This window comes from Delphinapterus leucas, chromosome X (genome assembly GCF_059928025.1).
Source record: "Delphinapterus leucas isolate spDelLeu-1000000601 "Yukka" chromosome X, BTC_Dleu_Yukka2, whole genome shotgun sequence".
Classification (NCBI taxonomy): Eukaryota; Metazoa; Chordata; class Mammalia; order Artiodactyla; family Monodontidae; genus Delphinapterus; species Delphinapterus leucas.
The window spans coordinates 78,684,857-78,705,270 of record NC_143150.1 but is presented as its reverse complement, the minus strand read 5'-3'; the positions used below and the strand labels follow the sequence as shown (position 1 = coordinate 78,705,270).

General features: G+C 42.2%; 1 protein-coding gene across 1 annotated transcript; it reads left to right on the top strand.

Annotated features, from left to right (window-relative positions):
* Positions 1–10,027: 10,027 nt before the first annotated feature.
* Positions 10,028–17,476, top strand: LOC111169705 (zinc finger C4H2 domain-containing protein; the record flags this gene model as incomplete). Its single annotated transcript, XM_022564085.2, has 4 exons — positions 10,028–10,246; positions 11,837–12,009; positions 12,894–13,056; positions 15,691–17,476. Coding segments are annotated over 4 exons (669 nt in total), but the record flags the coding sequence as incomplete, so codon positions are not given.
* Between the last annotated feature and the right edge of the window lie 2,938 nt (positions 17,477–20,414).

Below are 20,414 nucleotides of genomic sequence, written 5' to 3'. Positions count from 1 at the left end.
CCTTGGTCCATGCTGACAGTGTCTGTGCTTGTATAATCCCATCTCTGTTCCTGACTTCTGCTGAGATACCTAATTAAAATAATGAGTAATCTCCTCAAGGAGTGGTTTTCTAGCCACATCCTTGGTGTTCTCTCCAGAAGATGCTTTATATTTTTTGCAATATGGATAGAACGAGAATTTTTCAAATCTTCAAGTTCTGGTTCATCTTGCTTAACGATTCTGCTGATTTCTCTCTCTCCTCTTGCATTTTACTATAAGCAGCTGAGCTTCACATTCACCACTTTGCGTAAAAATCTCCTCAGCTAAATATCTAATTTCATTGCTCACAGGCTCTACCTTCCACAGAACACTAGAACAAAATTCAGCCAAATTCTTTGCCACTTTATAATAAGGATCACCTTTTCTCCAGTTTCTAATGACATGTTCCTCTTTTCTCTTTGAGACCTCACCAGGAGCATCGTTAATGTCCATGTTTCTACCAACAGTCACTTCAATGCAATATAGGCTTTTTCTAGCATGCGCCTGAAACCTCTCCCAGCCTCTACTCCTCATCTAGTTCCAAATACACTTCCACATTTTTAGGTTTTTATTAAAGTAGTACCCCACTTCATGGTACCAAAATCTGTGTTAATCTGCTCAGTCTTCCACAACAAAATACCACAGACTGGGTGGCTTAAACAACAGACATTTCTTTTCTCACAGTTCTGGAGGCTAGAAGTCCATGGTCAAAGTGCAAGAAAATTTGCTTTCTTGTGAGGGCTCTCTTCCTGGCTTATAGTCAGCTGCCTTCTTGCTATGTCTTCACATGGCCTTTCCTCTGTGCATGTAGAGACAGAGAGGAGGCAACCTCTGGTGCGTCTTCTTCTTCTTCAAAGGGCACCAGTCCAATTGGATTAGGGTCCCACATTTATGACCTCATTTAACCTTAATTACCTCTCTAAAGGCCCCCCTCTAAACACACTCACATTGGGGATTAGAGCTTCAACATATGAATTTTGGAGGGACATGATTCAGTCCATAACGCTCACACTCTCTAGATCTCTGTCTCTCTCTCTCTGTCTCTCTCTCTCTCTCACACACACACACACACACACACTCTTTCCCTCTCCCTCTCCTTCTTCCTCTCCTTTTCTCTCCTTAATATACATCAATAATTTACCATTTAGAAGAGCACATGCAACACAATAAATAGGCATTAAGTAGTTTTGAATGGTTGCCTATGTGGGGCGTAAATGGTGTAGGAAATGGGGATAAAAGGGAAGGAAGGCATAAGGAAGGAAGGAAGAGGAATTACACAACAGAGAGGGCTTATCTACAGAGAAAAAAGAGGGTGAAATTTAAAAATATTTGAAATAATGGCTGAAGGCTCTCCAGATTTGTCAAGAGATATACGCCAAGTGATACAAAGAGGATAGACTCATAGAAATCCACACCAAGACACATCATGGTTAATGTCTGAAAACTAGGGACAAAGAATGCCTTAAACAAGTCAAAGAGAAATTACACCTTACCTATAGGTGAAAATAGTTTGAATGACAGTGAATTTCTCATCAGAAAATATAGAGGCCAGAAGGAAGTGGCACAAGATTTTTCAAGTCCTGAAAGAAGAGAACTATCAACCGCAAATACTACATGTAGCAAAAATATCCATCAAGAATGAGGAATAAATTAAGACATTCTCAGATGAAGAAAACTAAGAGAATCTGTCACCAGCAGATCTACCCTAAAATAATAATAGCTAAAGGAATCTTTCCTAAAAGAAGACAACATGGGATATCAGGAAGGAAGAAAAACCAAGAGAAAGAGTAAAAATATAATTAAAATACAGTACATTTTCCTTCTCCTGTTTAGTTTTCTAAATCATTTCTGATGGTGGAAGCAGTAATATGGTTCTCTACAAACATAACTCTTATGTAGGAGAAATATTTCAGATAGTTATATTATAAATGGTGGAGGGTAAAGGGGGCGTAAAGGAAGGTAATGTTTCTACTCTTCACTCACCCTAATAAAAAGATGACAATAAAAAGATAAAAAGATGAAATATAATACCTAGAGCAACCACTGAAAAAACTATAGAAAGAGATACACTTAAAAACAGTATAGGTAAAATGTAATTCCAAAACACATTCAATTAAAGATAGGAAGGCAGCAAAAAGGAAACAGAGAATCGAATAAGAGAGAGATCAAATAGTAAACAAAAATTAAATGATACACTTAAGTTCTAACTTATCAATAAGTACACCGGATATAAATGGCCTAAATACTGCAATCCAAATACTGATCAGCCAAGATGATTAAAAAATATGACCCGTCTATGTGCTGTCTACAAGAATCTCACTTCAAATATAAAGATATAGGTATGTTGAAATAATGAAAGAAGATATACCATGGAAACATTAATCCAAGGAAAGCAGGAATGGATATATTAATATCAGATAAAGTAGACTTCAGAGCAAAGAAAATTACTAGGTACAGAGAGGTACATTAGATAATGACAAAAGTGTCAGTCTGCCAAGAAGACCTAGCAGTCCTTAATGGGTATACACCAACAACAGAACTGTAAAATATGAGAGGCAAATCTGACAGAACCAAAGGAAGAAATAGACAAAGCCACAATTATAGCTGGGCTCTTTAACATACGTCTATCATTTGATGGAACTAGACAGAAAATCAGCAAGGGTATAGAGCTCCACAACACCATCAATGACAGGATCTAATTAACATTTATAGAACATTCCACCCAACAACAGGATACACATACTTTTCAAGTGTCCATGGAACATATACCAATATAGATAGACCATATTCTGGGATACAAAAAAAAATTCTTAACAAATTTAAAAGACAGGAAATACAGTGTGTTCTCTGACATTAAGTCAAACTAGAAATCAAGAAGTCAGAAAAAATACCAGGAAAAAGATAATAATAAAAAAAATTCTAAAATAACGCATGTTTCAAAGATGAAGTCTCAAGTGAAATAAAAATACATTGAACTGAGTGAAAATGAAAATGAAACATATCAAAATGAAAAATGAACATATCAAAATGGGATGATGCAGAAGCAGTGGTGAGAGGGAAATTTTTAGCACCAATGTTTACTTTAGAACAGAGGAAATGCCTCTAATTAATAATCTAAGCTCCTACCTCAAGAAACTAGAAAAGAAGAGCAAAATAACACCGAGGCAAGCAGAAAACAGGAAATAATACAGATAAGAGCAGATATTGATGATTAAAAACAGAAAGAAAAGTAGGGAAATCAATGAAACAGAAAGCTTAATGTTTAAAAAAATACATAAAATTGAAAAACCTCTAGCAACCCTAACAAAGAAAAAAGAGAGAAGACACAAATTACAGACATCAGGAATGAAACAGAAAATGTCACTACCAACCCCACAGACTTCAAAAGAATAGCAAAGGAATACTATGAACAATTCTACTCATGTAAATTAAACAAGTTACATGAAATGGACCAATTCTCAGAAAACACTACCACAACTCACCTGATATAAAATAGATAATTTGAATAACCCTGAAACTATTTAGAAAATTAAATTTGTAAAGTAACAACCCCCAAAACCAGAACCTCCATGCCCATTTGGTTTCACTGGAGAATTCTAACAAATGGTTAAAGAGAACTAACCCTATTTCTTAACAGTCTCTCCAAAAAGCAGAAGTGGAAAGAACACATCTCCATTTATTTTATGAAGCCCTTAATACCCTGAAACAATTTCAGGCAAAGACAATACAAGAAAATTATAAATTAATATCCTTCATGATTATAGATGTAAAAATCGTTATCAAAGTATTAGCAAATAGAATTCGGCAATATATTAAAAAAAAAATTGACACCATGACCAAGAGGGGTTTTTTCCAGAGATGCAAGGTTAGTTTGTTATTCAAAAATCAATCAGTATTATTTATCATATCAAAAGGCTAAAGAAGAGAAATCGCATGACTATGTCCATTAATACAGATAAAGCACTTGACAAAAGTCAGCACATATTTATGATAAAATCTCTTTTAAAAACTAGGAATGGGGGTGGGGGGACTTTCTCAACTTGATAAAGTACATCTACAAATACCCTTCGGCTAGCTAACAATACACCTACTTGTCAAAGAATGAATGCTGTCCTACGTAGATCACGAGCAAGGCAAGGATGTCCACTCTCAGCACTGCTAGTCCATATAGCACTAGAGGTTTTAGGCAGGACAATTAGGCAGGAAAGTAAATAAAAGGTGTACAAGATGGAAAGGAAGAAATAAAACTGTTTTCGTTTGCAGATAACATGATTTGTCTATGTAGGGAATCCTGATAAGTCAAAAACAAAACAAAAAACCAAAAAACTCCTACATCTAATACGTGAGTCAGCAAGACTGCAGAATGTAAGATCAGCATTAAAAACAAATAGCAATATGCATGTGGAAACTATAATTACAAAACATGAAACCACTTACAAGCACTCAGAAACATGAAATACCTAAGTGAAACAAAGATTTAACAAAAGATGCATAGGACTTTTATGCTGAAAACTACAAAATGCTAATAAAACAAATCAAAGGAGATCTAAATAGAGAGAGACACTGTATCCAGGGTTTGGAAGATGAGTCAATATAGTAAAGATGCCAATCCTCCCAAACTGACATACAAATTTAATAAAATTCCCATCAAAATGCCAGAAAGATTTTTGGTAGATATAGACAAAATTATTCTAAAATTTATATGGCAAGGCAAAAGAACTAGAATGGCCAAAAGTATTTTGAGATATAAAAATAAATGGGAGAAATCGCTCTTCCTGATTTCAAAGCTTATTATATAGCTACAGTGATTAAGATTGTGTGATACTGACAAAGGGACAGACACATAGGTAATTGGAACAAAATTGAGAATCCAGAAATTGACCCACACAGTATGGCCAACTGATTTTTGGCAGAGGTGCAAAAGTAATCCGACAAAGGAAGGACAGTCTTTATAGCAAACGGTACTGAAGCAATTGCATATCCATAAGCAAAAAAAAAAAAAGAATCTCAACCTAAACCTCAAACTTTGTACCAAAGTTAACTCAGAGTGGATTGTAGACATAAATGTAACTATAAAACTTTCTGAAGATAACATAGGAGAAAATTTGCAGACCCTAGAGCTTAGTGAAGACTCTTAGACATGACACCAGAGCATTATCCATAATATATATATATATATATATTATGAAGTCATATATATATATATATATATATATATATATATATATATATATATATATAGGACTTCATCAAAAAAACAGTTTTAAGTGTTCTGCTGAGGACCTGGTTAAGAGGATGAAAAGGCAAGCTAATAAATGGGAGAAAATATTTGCAAACCTCATATCTGACAAAGCACTCATATCTAGGACACATAAAGAGTTCTCAATACTCAGCCCTGAGTAAACAAACAGTCCAATAGGCCAAAGACATGCACAGACATTTTTTGGAAAAGGACATACAGATGGCAAATAAGTACATGAGAAGATGTTCAGTATCACTAGCCACTAGGGAAATGAAAATTAAGATCACTTTGAGGTATCACCATATACCTTTTAAAACAGTTCAAGCAAAATGGCTGGCCGCATAGAGGAACTAGATCACTCACACATTGTTGGCGGGCATGTGAAACGGTACAGCCGCTCTGGGAAACAGTTTGGCAGTTTCTCAAAAAACTAAGCATGGGGCTTCCCTGGTGGCGCAGTAGTTGGGAGTCCGCCTGCCGATGCAGCGGACGCGGGTTCGTGCCCCGGTCCGGGAGGATCCCGCATGCCGCGGGGCGGCTGGGCCCGTGAGTCATGGCCACTGGGCCTGCGCGTCCGGAGCCTGTGCTCCGCGGCGGGAGAGGCCACAGCAGTGAGAGGCCCGCGTACCGCAAAAAAAAAAAAAAAAGAAAAGAAACTAAGCATGCAATTACCATACAAACCAGCAATTGCAGTCTTGGTCATTTATCCTAGAGAAATGAAAACTTACGGTCACACTAAAACTCGTAGTTGCATATTCATAGCAGCTTTATTCATAATCGCCAAAAACTGGAATCAGTCCAGATGTCCTTCAGTGGACATTGTTTAGAATTGTCAGTGCATGGTGATAATAAAGAGCAGACCAACTTTAATTGGTTCTATTTTTTTTTTTTTAATTCTCTGCACACAATGCACCTCTTTATTTTCCGCACCTGAGGTGGACTGCTCTCACTGCCCGGCCCTTGGTAAACCACTGCTGAGAGGTAACAGTGGTACCGTCAAAGGCTGCAGTGACACCGCTGTCCCTCCACTAAAGCATGGGCCGGGCTCCCCGCCAGGCCCTGAGAAACTGACTTTAGAAATAGCAGTAAATAGAGGCTATTTCTGAACTCCATCTTCATAACCCTGCTTCCTTCTCATAACGAGGAGTCTTAGCCCTTCTGCCCCTTAGTCAGGGTCCCTAGTCCTTGCCATTTCTTGCCACAGTGGACAATAGGAAAAGGCTCCAAAACACCTTGGATTGTGGCCTCCCTGGCCCTCATACCCAAAGGATAAAGCTGCCATTTTGCTGGTGACAGCCCTCCTCCTGAAGAAGAGGAAATACCACGGTGCTTTTGAGGAAGCCTTTGTGCCTTTGATTTTCCAGTTCCAGGCAGCACTTTAACTGTGACCCCACCAGGTGAAAACCTTTGGTTTATTTTGACTTAATCTGGGATTGCAGTGTCCCCTGCCCGACAACATGGGGTTGTCTATAAGCAGAATTGGACATGGATGGAGGAGGGAGGATTAGATAAAAGGCACTCATCCAAGCAGGGAAAGATGTACTATGTTGATTTCTATGAAGTGTCAGTGAGAGAGACCTCTCACCCCTGATTTCATTTAGTAGTAGTCGCTAGCATCTTAACTGAATTGATCACAAATTAGGAAGTCTTGGGCCAGCCCTATAAAATGCCATTATTCATACTGACATTACGAGGTGACTTATGTTAATGATTATTATTATAGTCTTAATAAGTGGTAATATACCTCGCTACTCATGCTAGTACATGTGCACACATGCATGTGAGCACACACACACACACACACACATTATACACACATCCTACCCATTGTAGGCTCTTTATAACAAAATTTAAACCACTGTGGTAAAGGAGATAACCATAGCAGAAGAGTTGGGCAGTGTGGGGAGGGATGGGTACTATCATTTGTTGACTGCTCACCACGTGCCACATACTCTGCTTGGGGACTTTACATGTCTTAGCTCATTTAGCCCTCAGCAAAGAACCTGTAAGGTAAGTGCTATTATTATTCCTGTGTTACTGATGAAGAGACCAGGGCTGAGAGAAGTGAAAAGAGATAATCCGATTATGTCACTCCTGCTGCTTAAAGTTCTACAATGATTCCCCCTTCTCCTGAACATAAAAGTACTCGCTCCTCATCTCAATCTCCAGGTTGTGTTCTGGCAACTTCCCTAATTTCATCTCAGACAGCCCCCACCACACACACACACACACGCACACGCACACGCACGTGCGCGTGCACACGCACACACACACACCACTTGCAGTAGGTGTTCCAGCCACACTGACCTTTTTTCAGTTCCTCTAATGTGCCACATTCTTTTCTGTTCTAGGGCCATTGCAAATAGTATTCTCTCTGCCTGGACTGCTCTCCTCTATGTCTACCTGCTACCCACCATCTACCTCCGACCCATTCTCCAGGTCTTAGCTTAGATGTCACATTCTCAGTTTCTCAGGGGAGCTTCCTGTGACAGCCCCCTTGACTACAGTGTCCCTCAGACTATGTTAGAACCCTTTGGTGTGTCCTTCCATTGCATTCTGCATTTCATCCATATTACTTACCACTTAGTTTTACATGTGTTCAGGGTCTATTTTCCTCATTGGATGAAGATTCCTGTCCACAGGCTGTCCTGTTCTCTGCTCTATCTCTAGCACCTAGTACAGTGGCTGGCACATGATAAATGTTCCATAAGTATTTGTTGAATGAATGTATCTTCAAGCCTTCTATAACTGGTGCATAATCGGTGCTCAATGAATATAATTAAACTATAAATATAGTTGTTATTCTTATTGTCCAAGGGCAAATAGCTAGTCAGGGGCAGAACCAGGAATTATACCCACGTCTGAATCTAAAGCCCATGTTCCTTTCAAATTATGGCTCTGCCTGCAGAAATGGGTTCTAGGCCTAGCACTGCCACAAACTGGCTGTATGAATCAGGGTGAGACACTATATCACTCTGAATCTCAGTTTTCCCATCTGTAAATTGGGGTAGGGATAGGTGAAGTTTAGACTGCACTGTATGCAATCTAGAGGAAGAGAATAGAAGTCTAGATGGGAGGGGGCTCTAAGTAGTGGATTAACTGACCAGTACAAATCACTATCATCCCTCTGCAAGGCAGTTGAACAGGTATACCGAGAACCCTCAATATGTTTACGCCCCTTAGTCTGGGTAACCCCAGTCAGGCAGTGTGGAGTAGTGGGTGGTGTTAGAGAGCCCTGGGTTCAAATCACAACATCCCATTTACTGCAACTTACCATCCTGAACTCCCAATTTCCTTCTTTACAGATGGGATAATAACACCCATCCTTTTAACCTTTTCTAAGGTAAAAGCAATATAATAACTTGAAAAGAAAATTTTGAATATTGAAAGAAAAATTTCGCCTGTCATCCTACCCACCTTACATAATTCTTTCTGTGGTTCTGTGCCATTGAGGGCCACCTCTTGAGGCAGGAGCCACAGGCAATGCTGAAGAAAGGAGAGAGAATGAACACAGAAGCAGGCTGAGGTCAGAGGCCAGAGGCCAGGGTGTGGAGCAAGAGTAACCATGGGATGGGCTGGGGCAGAGGAGAAAGCCAGCTACTGAGGCAGAATAAAGGAGATGCCTAATCTGAGTAATGGATGATGGCTAGACAGAACCTGAGAACCAGAGAGTAGAGAGTGAGTGGGAGGGCATCAGTGTGCCCTAGAGGGGCTTCCTTCCAAAGTTTTGTGGCTCTTTCACTTAGGCAGGCTTCAGTGGTCTCAAAGATCCTTGAAACTGTACTCTTGCCAATTCCTTTTGTTTAGTCACATGCATGTGTATTTTGAAATTGCAATCCTAGTGTATATACCTTTTCATGGAGTATCTTCAACATTTTCCATGTCACAGGTCTTCATAATGATTCCTTTTAGTGGCTGCCAAATATTCCAATTTTGCCCATAGACCAGAAAGCATATCCCTGTGTAACTTTTTGCTTCCTTGACTTATTTCCTTAGAATAAATTGCTAGGTGTGGGATTACTGAGCCAGAGGGTATGCAATTGGGATTTAACAACCAGAAATAGGTTTTATGCTTTCTAGGAAAAGAAATGAGCTGCAGTTCTTCCCGTCTCCTGCCTCTTCTGGAACTGATGAGGGGACCCTATAGAGCTGTGTGGTCCAATATGAGAGCCATTATCCCCATGTGGCTGCTTAAACTTAATTTTCATCAATTGAGTAAAATTAAATAAAATTCAAAATTCAGTTCCTCGGTTGCACTAGCCATATTTTGAATGCTCAGTAGCTTCACGTGCCTAGTGGCTACTGTATTAGAAAGCATAGATACAGAAAATTTCCATCATTGTAGAAAATTTATTGGATAGTGCTGCTCTAGAGTTTCTCAAGAGGTCATGGTTGGCATCTTGGGTGGGAGTTATTTGTGATGTGGGACTTTCCTGTGCATTGAGAGGCTGTTTAGCATTTCTGGCCCATATCCACTAAATGCCAGTAGTGCTCTCCCTTGAATAAATCTAACAGCTAAAACCTGCCCCATGTTTTCAAATGCTCCATCAAGGAACAAAATCATCCCCATTCAAGACCCACTGAGCTTTTAGCTTAGAAGAAAGAATCTCCTGCCTTTGTGGGGACGACTTCAGGCTGCCTCTGCCTGAAGAGAGGGAAGCTTAGAAAGATGGCTTAACAAGATAGCCCTGGCTCAGGGCCTAACTCTGTACTCCATTTCTCTAACTCTGTACTCCATTTCCCTAACTCTGTACTCCATTTCCCTTTTCCTGCCTTCTCCTGCTGGTCTGTTTCCTCCTTTGGGGGAATGGCAGGAACAAGACCCTGCAGATGGAAAAGATCAAGACCCGTTTGAAGGCTGAGTTTGAGGCCCTTGAATCAGAGGAGAGGCACCTGAAGGAATACAAGCAGGAGATGGACCTCCTGCTACAGGAGAAAATGGCCCATGTGGAGGAACTCCGACTGATCCACGCTGATATCAATGTGGTATGTGGCTGGCTGCCTGAAGCCTATTTCTGGGCCCTTTGAGGAGGAATAGGCAGTGGTGAGTGCTGTGGACTCTCCTTGAGATATGGCTGTGGCCAATTTGGGGGAGTAGGCATCAGGCTATGGTGAAATGGAAGAATCCAGGAGTTCTGAGATCCAGCCCTGGCTCTGTCACTGATCGACTGTATATCACTGGACAAGTTCCTTCTTCTCTCGGGGCCTCATTTTCCTCTTCTGTACCATGAGAGGGATTCAGTCACCTCTGAGGTCTCACTCAGCACTGGTGTGCTCTCATTCTGGGAGCCTAGAAGTTGAGAGCTAGCCTTTGGGGAAAAGCAGAGCAGGCAGATGCCTTGGGGATCTAACTTAAATTTAGGGCTCCAAAGCTTCCAACTAAGCCAAACAAACCATCTCTGCCAGCCTACCTAACTGGGGCTCCCACATTACAGTCTTTCTTTTGGAGACCCTTGGAATGTGGGGAATGAACTGCCTGTTATGGTGATAAGTCCCCCACTTTATAGAGTTATTAAAGCAGAGTCTGAATGATCACCCGTCTGGGCTGCAGTATTGGTGATTCCTTCACCAGGAGGGAGGTTGGAGGTGCTGACCTGTAAGGCCCTTTCCAACCCTTAGAGCCTATGATAATGAGAATTTTTTTTTTAAATCACGTTTGAAGGAGCTAAGTTTCTATTCTTGGGAGACTCATTTCTGTGGCAATATCTACTTCCTGATATTGCCAGGCCTAGGGTCTTAAAGGAAATATGAATGCAATTTGGACAGTAGTTACCTGGGATTGTCTGTGTCACAAGATCACAGGATATCAGGGTCTCATGAGGAGTTGGCAGTTCTGCTGCCAGCTAACTAAGGATAGAGAAATAAACAAGGTATTAGTCACAGAGGGGCTGAAAATCTGGGCCAATGGATCTCCAACTTGAACATGCCTCATGAGTCACCTAGAGGGCCTGTTAAAACACAGATTGTTGGACTTCACCGCAGAATTTCTGATTGCTTATATCTGGGGTGGTGCCTGAGAATTTACATTCCTAATGAGTTCCCAGTTGATGCTGATGCTGCTGATCTGGTAACTGCATTTTGGGAACCACTGATCTAGGAGAAAAGCCACTGGCCTGGGAGGCAAAAGCCCTGAGTCTTTATGTAGTCTTTGCTCCTAGGAAGCATTTCTCTGAGGAAGTTACTTCTTCTCTCTGAGTCTCAATTCTCTGATCTGTAAAATGGTGGTGGGGTGCACTACATGAACTCTAAGGGCCATTCCAGCTCTAAGATGCTATATTTGAATAATAACTACCACTAATTGAGCCTTTACTCTGTGTTAGCCCCTGTACTGAGCGCTTATATGAATTCAATCATTGAATCTTCACCAAGATTATATGAGGTAGGTATGAATGTTACCACCATTATACAGATGAAAAAACTGAGGCTTGACAAGAGTCACAAAGAATACATAGTGGGTTGAGGACTTGATCACAGATTGGTTTGGCTCTGGAGCCTGTGCTATTATCCACTCAGCTGTACAGCCTCGCTGAGAATCTTGGAGTCTTTTCTCTGTGCTTGCCTCACGCTGTGTTCCAGATGGAAAACACCATCAAACAGTCTGAGAATGACCTAAACAAGCTGCTAGAGTCTACCCGGCGGCTACATGATGAGTATAAGCCGCTGAAGGAACACGTGGATGCCCTGCGCATGACTCTGGGCCTGCAGAGGCTCCCTGACCTATGTGAAGAGGAGGAGAAGCTCTCCTTGGAGTAAGCTGCCTGCCTCCTGTCCCTGCAACATACACCACACACACACACACACACACACACACACACACACACGTATATATACACACACGTATATATACACACATAAAGCCTGGTCTGAAAGTCAGGGTACCCAGTCCTAGCCCCAGGCCTGTCAGTGGCCGACTCATTGCATGACCTTGGGTAAGTCTCTGTGTTGGGCTGTCAGATGATTAGACTAGAATTACTAGATGGCTTTTAAAGTTCCTTGTGCAATTTTGACAATACAAGACTATGTCTATGACTCTTTGTGTGTGTATGTGTCTGTGACTCTTAAGAGGTCACTTTCCAAGTCAAGGTCTAGAAGGGGTGTCCAGAAACCTTGAACACACAGAAGGGTGAGCTTTCATGGCCTCCAGGGGCTAGCCTGGAACTTTATCTTAAGACCCAGAGTTAAGAACTGGGCTTACTTTACAGAGACACAGAGCTCATTTCAGTAGAAGGAATACAAGGGAACATACTTCCTTAAGGTAGAGCAGGCTGCCTGTGGAAGTGGTGAGCTTCTTATTCCTAGAGGTATGCCAGCAGAGGCCTGAGAACACTTAATAGGAATACTGCAAAGGAACATGGGATGGAGGGCAGACAAATGCCCTTTGAGGACTTGGCTAGCCTTGGGATTTTTTTTTATTTTTCTGGGCCTGTCAGAGCCAAGGAGCAGGAGGAGTACCCTTCCCAGCACACAGTGGGCCTGGTACCCAGGGAAAAGAGCCTTGGGCTGGAGAGGGTGCAGGAACTTCCTACAGTGAGCCACAGCCCAACCCCCTTCGTTCTGTAGCATGGAGTCCTTAAGAGGGGCAAGGTTCTCCTTGCTTTCAGAATGATCCAGCTAATGTCTCTCATCTCCAAAGTTACTTTGAGAAGCAGAAAGCAGAGTGGCAGACGGAGCCTCAGGAGCCCCCAATCCCTGAATCCTTGGCCGCCGCAGCCGCTGCCGCCCAACAACTCCAAGTGGCTAGGAAGCAGGACACTCGGCAGACAGCCACCTTCAGGCAGCAGCCCCCACCTATGAAGGTGAGTGAGCTGGGTATGGACTGTAGAGGAAGCAAGGTATCCTCAAGCCGCCCCATGGAAGGTTGGGTCTGGGGCTTTGGCCTTACTTATTTGGGGTCTTCCTAAAACAGCCTTTGCTTGGGACACAGAGGAAGGGGTGGTGTGTATGTGTGCTATAGTAGAGCCACTGGTCTTGTTGCCTCATATTCCCAGAGAGGTTAGAATGCAGGGAGATCGGCAGGCTCTGCTAAAGTATAATTTTCAGAAAGTTAGAAACGTGACTCGGACAAATATATAGTGAACGTGTGTCATTAACAAGGGAGCCAGCAGCATCACAAAGCTGGTTCCAGAAGCATTAGAGGAACAGATAATTATATAGTCAAGAAAGGAAAGGAATGCCGAAATAAGTTTGCAGTGTTAAATCCAGAACTGGTTAATGTCCTACAGGAAAATAAAACTGTAATCTTTAGGATTACCTTTTCTTTGTAACAAAAATAATTTGCATCTCTACTGGGCAAAAGCCATTTGTGCCTTATCAACATTAAGTCACAGCATCTGGGCCCTGATCAATAGTAAATAGTCAAATAGTATACTATTTAACGGAAAAGTATTTATAGCCAGTGGAACAGAATAGAGAGCCCAGAAATAAACCCACTCACCTACGTTCAATTAATCTTCGACAAAGGAGGCAAGAATATACAGTGGAGACAAGAAAGTCTCTTCAGCCAGTGGTATTGGGAAAGCTGGACAGCTGCATGTAAATCAATGAAGTTAGAACACTCCCTCACACCATACTCAAAAGTAAGGTCAAAACAGCTTAAAGACTTAAATGTAAGACATGGTACCATACAACTCCTAGAAGAGAACACGGGCAAAACATTCTCTGACATAAATTGTACCAGTGTTTTCTTAGGTCAGTCTCTCAAGGCAATAGAAATAAAAGCAAAAGTAAACAAATGGGACCTATTCAAACTTATAAGCTTTTGCACAGCAAAGGAAACCATAAACAAAAATGAAAAGCCAGCCTAAGGAATGGGAGGAAATATTTGCAAATGATGCGACCAACAGGGACTTAGTTCCCAAAATATAAACACAGCTCATACAACTCAATAACACAAAAACAAACAATCCCATCAAAGAATGGGCAGAGGACCTCAATAGACATTTCTCCAAAGAAGACATACAGATGGCCAATAGGCACATGAACAGATGCTCAGCATCACTAATTGTTGGAGAAATGCAAATCAAAACTACAATGAGGTATCACCTCACACCAGTCAGAATGGCCATCATTACAAATTCTACAAATAACAAATGCTGGAGAGGGTGTGGAGAAAAGGGAACCCTCCTACACTGTTGGCAGGAACGTAAATTGGTGCAGCCACTATGGAGAACAGTATGGAAGTTCCTTAAAAGACTAAAATTTGAGTTACCATATGATCCTGCAATCCCACTCCTAGGCACATATCCAGGGGAAAACTCTAATTCAAAAAGATACATGCACCCCAATGTTCATAGCAGTACTATTTACAATAGCCAAGACATGGAAGCAACCTAAATGTCCATCGACAGATGAACGGATAAAGATGATGTGGTACATATATACAATGGAATACTACTCAGCCATAAAAAAGAATGAAATAATGCCATTTGCAGCAACATGCATGGACCTAGAGATTATCATACTAAGTGAAGTAAGTCAGACCGAGAAGGACAAATACCATATGATATCATTTATATGTGAAATATAAAATATGATACAAATGAACTTATTTACAAAACAGAAACAGACTCACAGACATAGAAAACAAACTTATGGTTACCAAAGGGGAAAGGGGGTGGGACAGGGGTAAATTAGGCTTTTGGGATTAGAAGATACAGACTACTATGTATAAAATAGATAAACAACAGGGTCCTACTGTATAGCACAGGGAACTATATTCAATATCCTGTAATAAACCATAACAGAAAAGAATATCTATCTATCTATCTATCTATCATCTATATCATTTTGCTGTATACCAGAAGCGAACACAACATTTTAAATCAACTATACTTCAATTTTTTAAATAAGTAGTAAATAGTCAAATAAAGAGACATTCTCCTAGAGCAAGGGCCAGCAAACCAGAACCCATAGGCCAAGTGTGACCTGCTCCCTGTTTTTGTAAATAAAGTTTTATTGGCCCCCACACATGCCTGCTTGTTTATGTATTGTCTATAGCTTCTTTTATGTAAGGCAGTTAGAGCTGAGTAGTTGCAACTAAAATCATATGACCTGAAAAGAAAGTCCAAAATATTTACTATCTTGGCCTTTACAGAAAAAGTTTATTGGTACCTGTCCTAGAGAATTAAATAATCCTTGACTGAGCCTGTTAGACCATGCTCCAGTATAATGCTTAATGAATATGCAATTCACATTTTGCCTTATTGCCAAATTTTGGATATTTTTCCTCAGTACCCCTCTTTGACTCTCACTCCCTTATATCCTTTGCATCCCTTACATCCAGCACAGGTCTTGCTACTTGGGACTCACTACTTGGGTCTTGCTCCTTCCTGTTGGGAAATCGCAATTGCTTGTGGGGGCCCCTGGGAAAGATGAGCCATGGCCTAGAAGAATCTGACCACTAACTTGCTTTGTCTTGTGCCCCCCACCAGGCCTGCTTGTCATGTCACCAACAAATTCACCGGAATGCACCTATATGCCCTCTGTGCAAAGCCAAGAGTCGGTCCAGGAACCCCAAAAAGCCAAAACGGAAGCAGGATGAATGAAAAGAGGGAGAACACTTAGAGCTCTGCTGCTCATAACCCCTCCCCTTGGCCAGAGTGATTGATGTCTCCATGTGAAACAACCCTTCCCCACCTCTACAAAGTCTCCTATTTAATGCGATGGAAGCACAACCCCTCTCTCACTTTGCTCTTATTTCTTTTTGCTCTTGGAGTTTCTGGTTTAGGAAGAGATGTGGTTCAGGTGCTAATGACAGTTGTGTCTAAAGATCCCTTCTCTCTCACCCACATTTCAACCCCTGCCCTTGTTTGGAGCTAAGGGAAGGGCAGAAGTCCCAGATGTGATTCTCTGTCTCTTGTGCCTGAGGCCTGGGGCCTAAGGCCTGAGGGCCTGGGGAGACCCATATCTTGTTTCAGGTGAAGGCTCCAGTGTGCCCCCTCCCTGTACTTTTGCCTTAGGCTCTGAAGGGACAACAGTCTTCTTGCTGGACTTTTCAATAGGCTTGGTGCATTTATCTGCCCCACCTGCAACCTCATCTCATCCTCAAGGCCCGGAGGTAGCTTGGACAAGCTCTCCTTTTTCATATTCATTTGGGAGGCCTGGCTGTTATTATTGAGCTCACCACCCCACCACCTGGCAGTTTCCCAGATATATTAAAGTTCTCAGGTACCAGGCTATGTGTCTGGGGATCCTAAAATCTGTGGGCTTTTCTCCCATAATAAACCCTAGCTTTTGAAAATCAGTAGCAGATGTTCCCCACAGTGAAATCAGGGAGCCAGACCCACTCCACAAGTCCTGCCTAACTCGTTGCCTAAGTCATTGGTCTGAGGGCTCTGCTATCGGGGCTGCCTTAGGCTGGAGAGGCCCCAGGCTGACATTTGTGTTGACTTTTGTTCAAAACCATTACTCTGGCACTTACTCAAATGGTATATCTTAGAGGTCAGAGTAGTGGGTTGAGATTCAAGTGAATGCCAATCACTTTACACGTGCAGGTAGGTGGGATTTCTACTCCAGTCTCTCTTCTCTAAGGCAGCCTCAGCTCAGGTCAGCTTTTGGCCACCCCTTTTTCTGTGGATTGTGTAGGTGGATTTCCCTCTCAAAAGAAAAGGCACCAGGCTCCCCAAGCCCTACAGCTCTTCCCTCCTCCAAAGCCACATCTCTAGTCAAGTCACTCTCAAACTTAAGGGACAGGGATGGGGGCTTGTTGACTGAAAAAGTGTTAGCTCCTGGCTGGGGAGGGGGGATATTTTTCCTTCCTTTCTTAGCTGTAGTTTTAAGTTGCCACAGCGTCTGTGTGTTCATAATATATAAAAGGTTCCTCTTCTCTTTGAAAGTAAGAGCGTTATGTCTGTACAAATCCTTTTAAATAAACGTTTGTTCATTGGAGTAAATGCTGACTCAGTGCCTACAAGTACCAGGTAACAGAAAAGATGTAATGCCCTTTCCCCTTCTGGGTAACTCTTCTTTACTCTTATTCACTCCACCCTACAAGTGAGAAAACCAGGCACACCGCCGCATAATAATTTACCCTATTTTTATAATAATTTCCATGTATTCAGTGCCTACTCTGTGTCAAGTCTCTATGTAAGATGCTTTATATAGATGATTGTATTTGGTTTTCAAAACAACCTTTCAGGCTAAGTATTCTTATTGCCATTTTCCAAAAATGTAAACTGAAGCTCAGAGAAGTTAAATAACTTGTACAGAGTTAAACAGACAGATAGTAAGAGAAGTATCAGGATTTGAACACAGATTTATCTGGTACCAGAGTCCATTTTTTTCCCTACTTCTTCTCCATGATCACTTTTTTAAGCTTTTCTCCCGTTTGGGATGGCTTGATCACAGGAGTAGGTGAAATAACTCTGAACTAGAAATCAGGGACTAGGAATTCAGTGACTGATGCAGGAATGTAAAGGCCTGTTCCCCTATGAGGATACAATAGGGAACAACTCCGAAGGGTCATCCCAGCTTCAGAGCTCCCCATGGGTGGACTGTGGTTTCCGTTAAGACTGAGTTGCAGTTCAATAGCTCCCTCTGTCCAATCCTGCCTCCTTCTCTTCCCTTTTCTTCTACAAGTGTTGACCCCAAGGGCACCCTAATTAATATCCTGTACATTAAACTGTCCCAATGCTTTCCAGAAACCCAACAGTTGACAGAAACTTCTCTGTGCTTCAGTGTCCTCATCTGGGAAAATAACAGTACCTACTTCTGGCACTGTTGTGAGCAATGCCAGGCATATAGTAAGCACTCAATGCCAGGCATGTAGTAAGTACTTCTACCCCTTGTGCCTCTGGCACCAGGTAGATTGGATAAGCGGTCAAAAGAAACACTATTTGTCTTAGCTGACATTACTCCACCACCCCAGATTTTGTTCAGCTACAAGCCTGCTTTTAAGGTGGCCTAGACTCACTCTGGGCAAAGGGAGGACACTCAGCTGTGTAACTCGGAGTACACCTTAACCTGTATAGCTCTCAGCAGGTCCCCGTAAAGTATAGGAGAAGTGGTCATTGCTTTGCATCTTTGGCACACTGGAGGTCAGATCTGTCAATTCAGTTGCAGCACAACTAGCCAGGTCAGCTGTTTCCCAGGGAACACCTCTGAATGGGAAGGGAACAATCAAATGTTGAGTACCTATACCTGCCAGCCACTGGGTGGGGTGCTACTATCTCATTTAATTTTTCTGGTTCAGCTATCTGTTGTGAAACAAACCACCCAAAAACTTAGTGGCTTAAAACAGCCACCATTTGTTTGCTCGTGATTCTGCAATTTGAGCAGGACTTGCTGGGAATGGCTTATTTCTATTCCATGTGGTGTTGCCTCAGACAGCTTGGCTGGGGCTGAAGGACCCAAGATGTGTGCTCTTTCATATCTGATACCTCAGCTGTGGTGGCTGAAACAGCTGTGGGCTGGCTGGGCCTCCCACCTCCCTTTGTAGTATTTTACTCTCCAGGGCCTTTCTTTCTCCATTGGGCCTCTCTCTCCAAGTAGAATAGTGAGACATATTTTTTATGTGGCAGCAGTCTTCCCAGAGGGTGAAAACAAAAGCTGCAAGGCCTTTTGTGGCATAAGACCAGAAGTCATACAGCAAAACTGCTGCTGTACTCTATTGGTCAAAGCAAGTCACAGAGCCAGCCCAGATTTAAGGAGTGGGGAAAAGAGACTCCGCCTCTTGATGGGAGGAGCTGCATGTATGCCAGAGATGGGGGCAATTCTTGGTCGTATTTGCAGACAACCTACCACATCATCCAACAGAAACCTTACAAGGAAGGCATTATGCGTGTCCATTTTTACAGATGATAAAACTGAGGCTCAAAAAGGGTAAAATAGTTGCCCAACAAAGCACTAGGAAGGGGCAAAGCCAGGAGGCAAAGCTAGGTCTGTCTGCCTTTAAAGCCTGTGTTTCTTCTGCCTAAGAGCAGTTCTTCAGATAAGTCTGAGACCTGGTTAGAGGAGAATAAAGAAAGGAAGAGAAGGAACAAAATAGAGTAAAAGACGAAGGCGAGGCAGGTGAAGGAGAGAGAGATGAAGGAGGAGGAGGAGAGTAAGGGAAGTTATTTGTTATATTGGTAAGATGCTGTAAAGCACCTTCTTCAACATTCTCATTTAATGCTCACATTAATAGCCCTGTACTGTTAGTAGTATTACATTTTATAAATGAGACCCAGAGAGGGGAACTGACTTACGCAAGGTCATTTAGCAGGTTAAGAGCAAAGCCACAACTAGAACCCAGACCTTCCAATCTGGGAATAACCTGGTTTGGGGCTCTCTTTACACGTTTGACACAGTGGGGATGATTGTATACCTGCTTTGTGACAGATGGGTCGCTTTTACACTGAGGATAGGTGCTCACTCCACAGGGGAAGGCCAGGCAATTTTAGCAATTCTGCTCTTAAAGTCCAGTTCCCTGTTACTATTATGCCCCCAGCTTTCCCATAGCGATTATCAGCATCTTTGCAATGATCAACATCTCCCAAGGTGAACTCTGGGAAGGCTGTTAACTCAGGGCCAGGTGCCCTTAGGTTAGGTGCTTAACCTCTCTGGGGCTCCAATATCTCATATGTGCGGTAGGAATAGTAGTAGTCCTCTCCTCATGGCATTGTTGTGAAGATTAAATGAGCTAATCATATGTGTAAAGTGCCTAGAACAGCACTTGAGAAGCATTCTGTAAATGATAGCTATGAGGAAGAAAATGATAATGATTATGACTGGCTTCCTGAGAGGCCAAAGATGATGATGAGGAGGAGGAGGAGGAGGGGGAGGAGGAGGAGGAGGAGGAAGAAGAGAAAGGGAAGGGAAGGGGAGGAGAAGGGTGGGGGAGAAAAGGGAAGAGGAGGCAGGGTACAATAGGGAAGGGATTGCCCCCATGTAAGGCCTCCCTCAGAGGGAGAGTTGATAGCTAAGAGTCATGGTTCCTTTCCTGGAGCTTGATGAGATTCCGAGGCTCTGCTGCCACTTGCCACTGAGTCTGTTTCATAGCTATAAAAAGACACGGGCCCCTCATGGTAACTAGGCAGAAGCCCCTCTTTTCACCACATTCTTTTCTTCTATGGCTGAGGAAAGACCATCCCTAAACAAGAATCCCCCATAAGTGGTCTAGGCTCATGTGCACTTCAGTGGTTTCTGTACTGTGCAGTACAGGGAAATGACACTGACC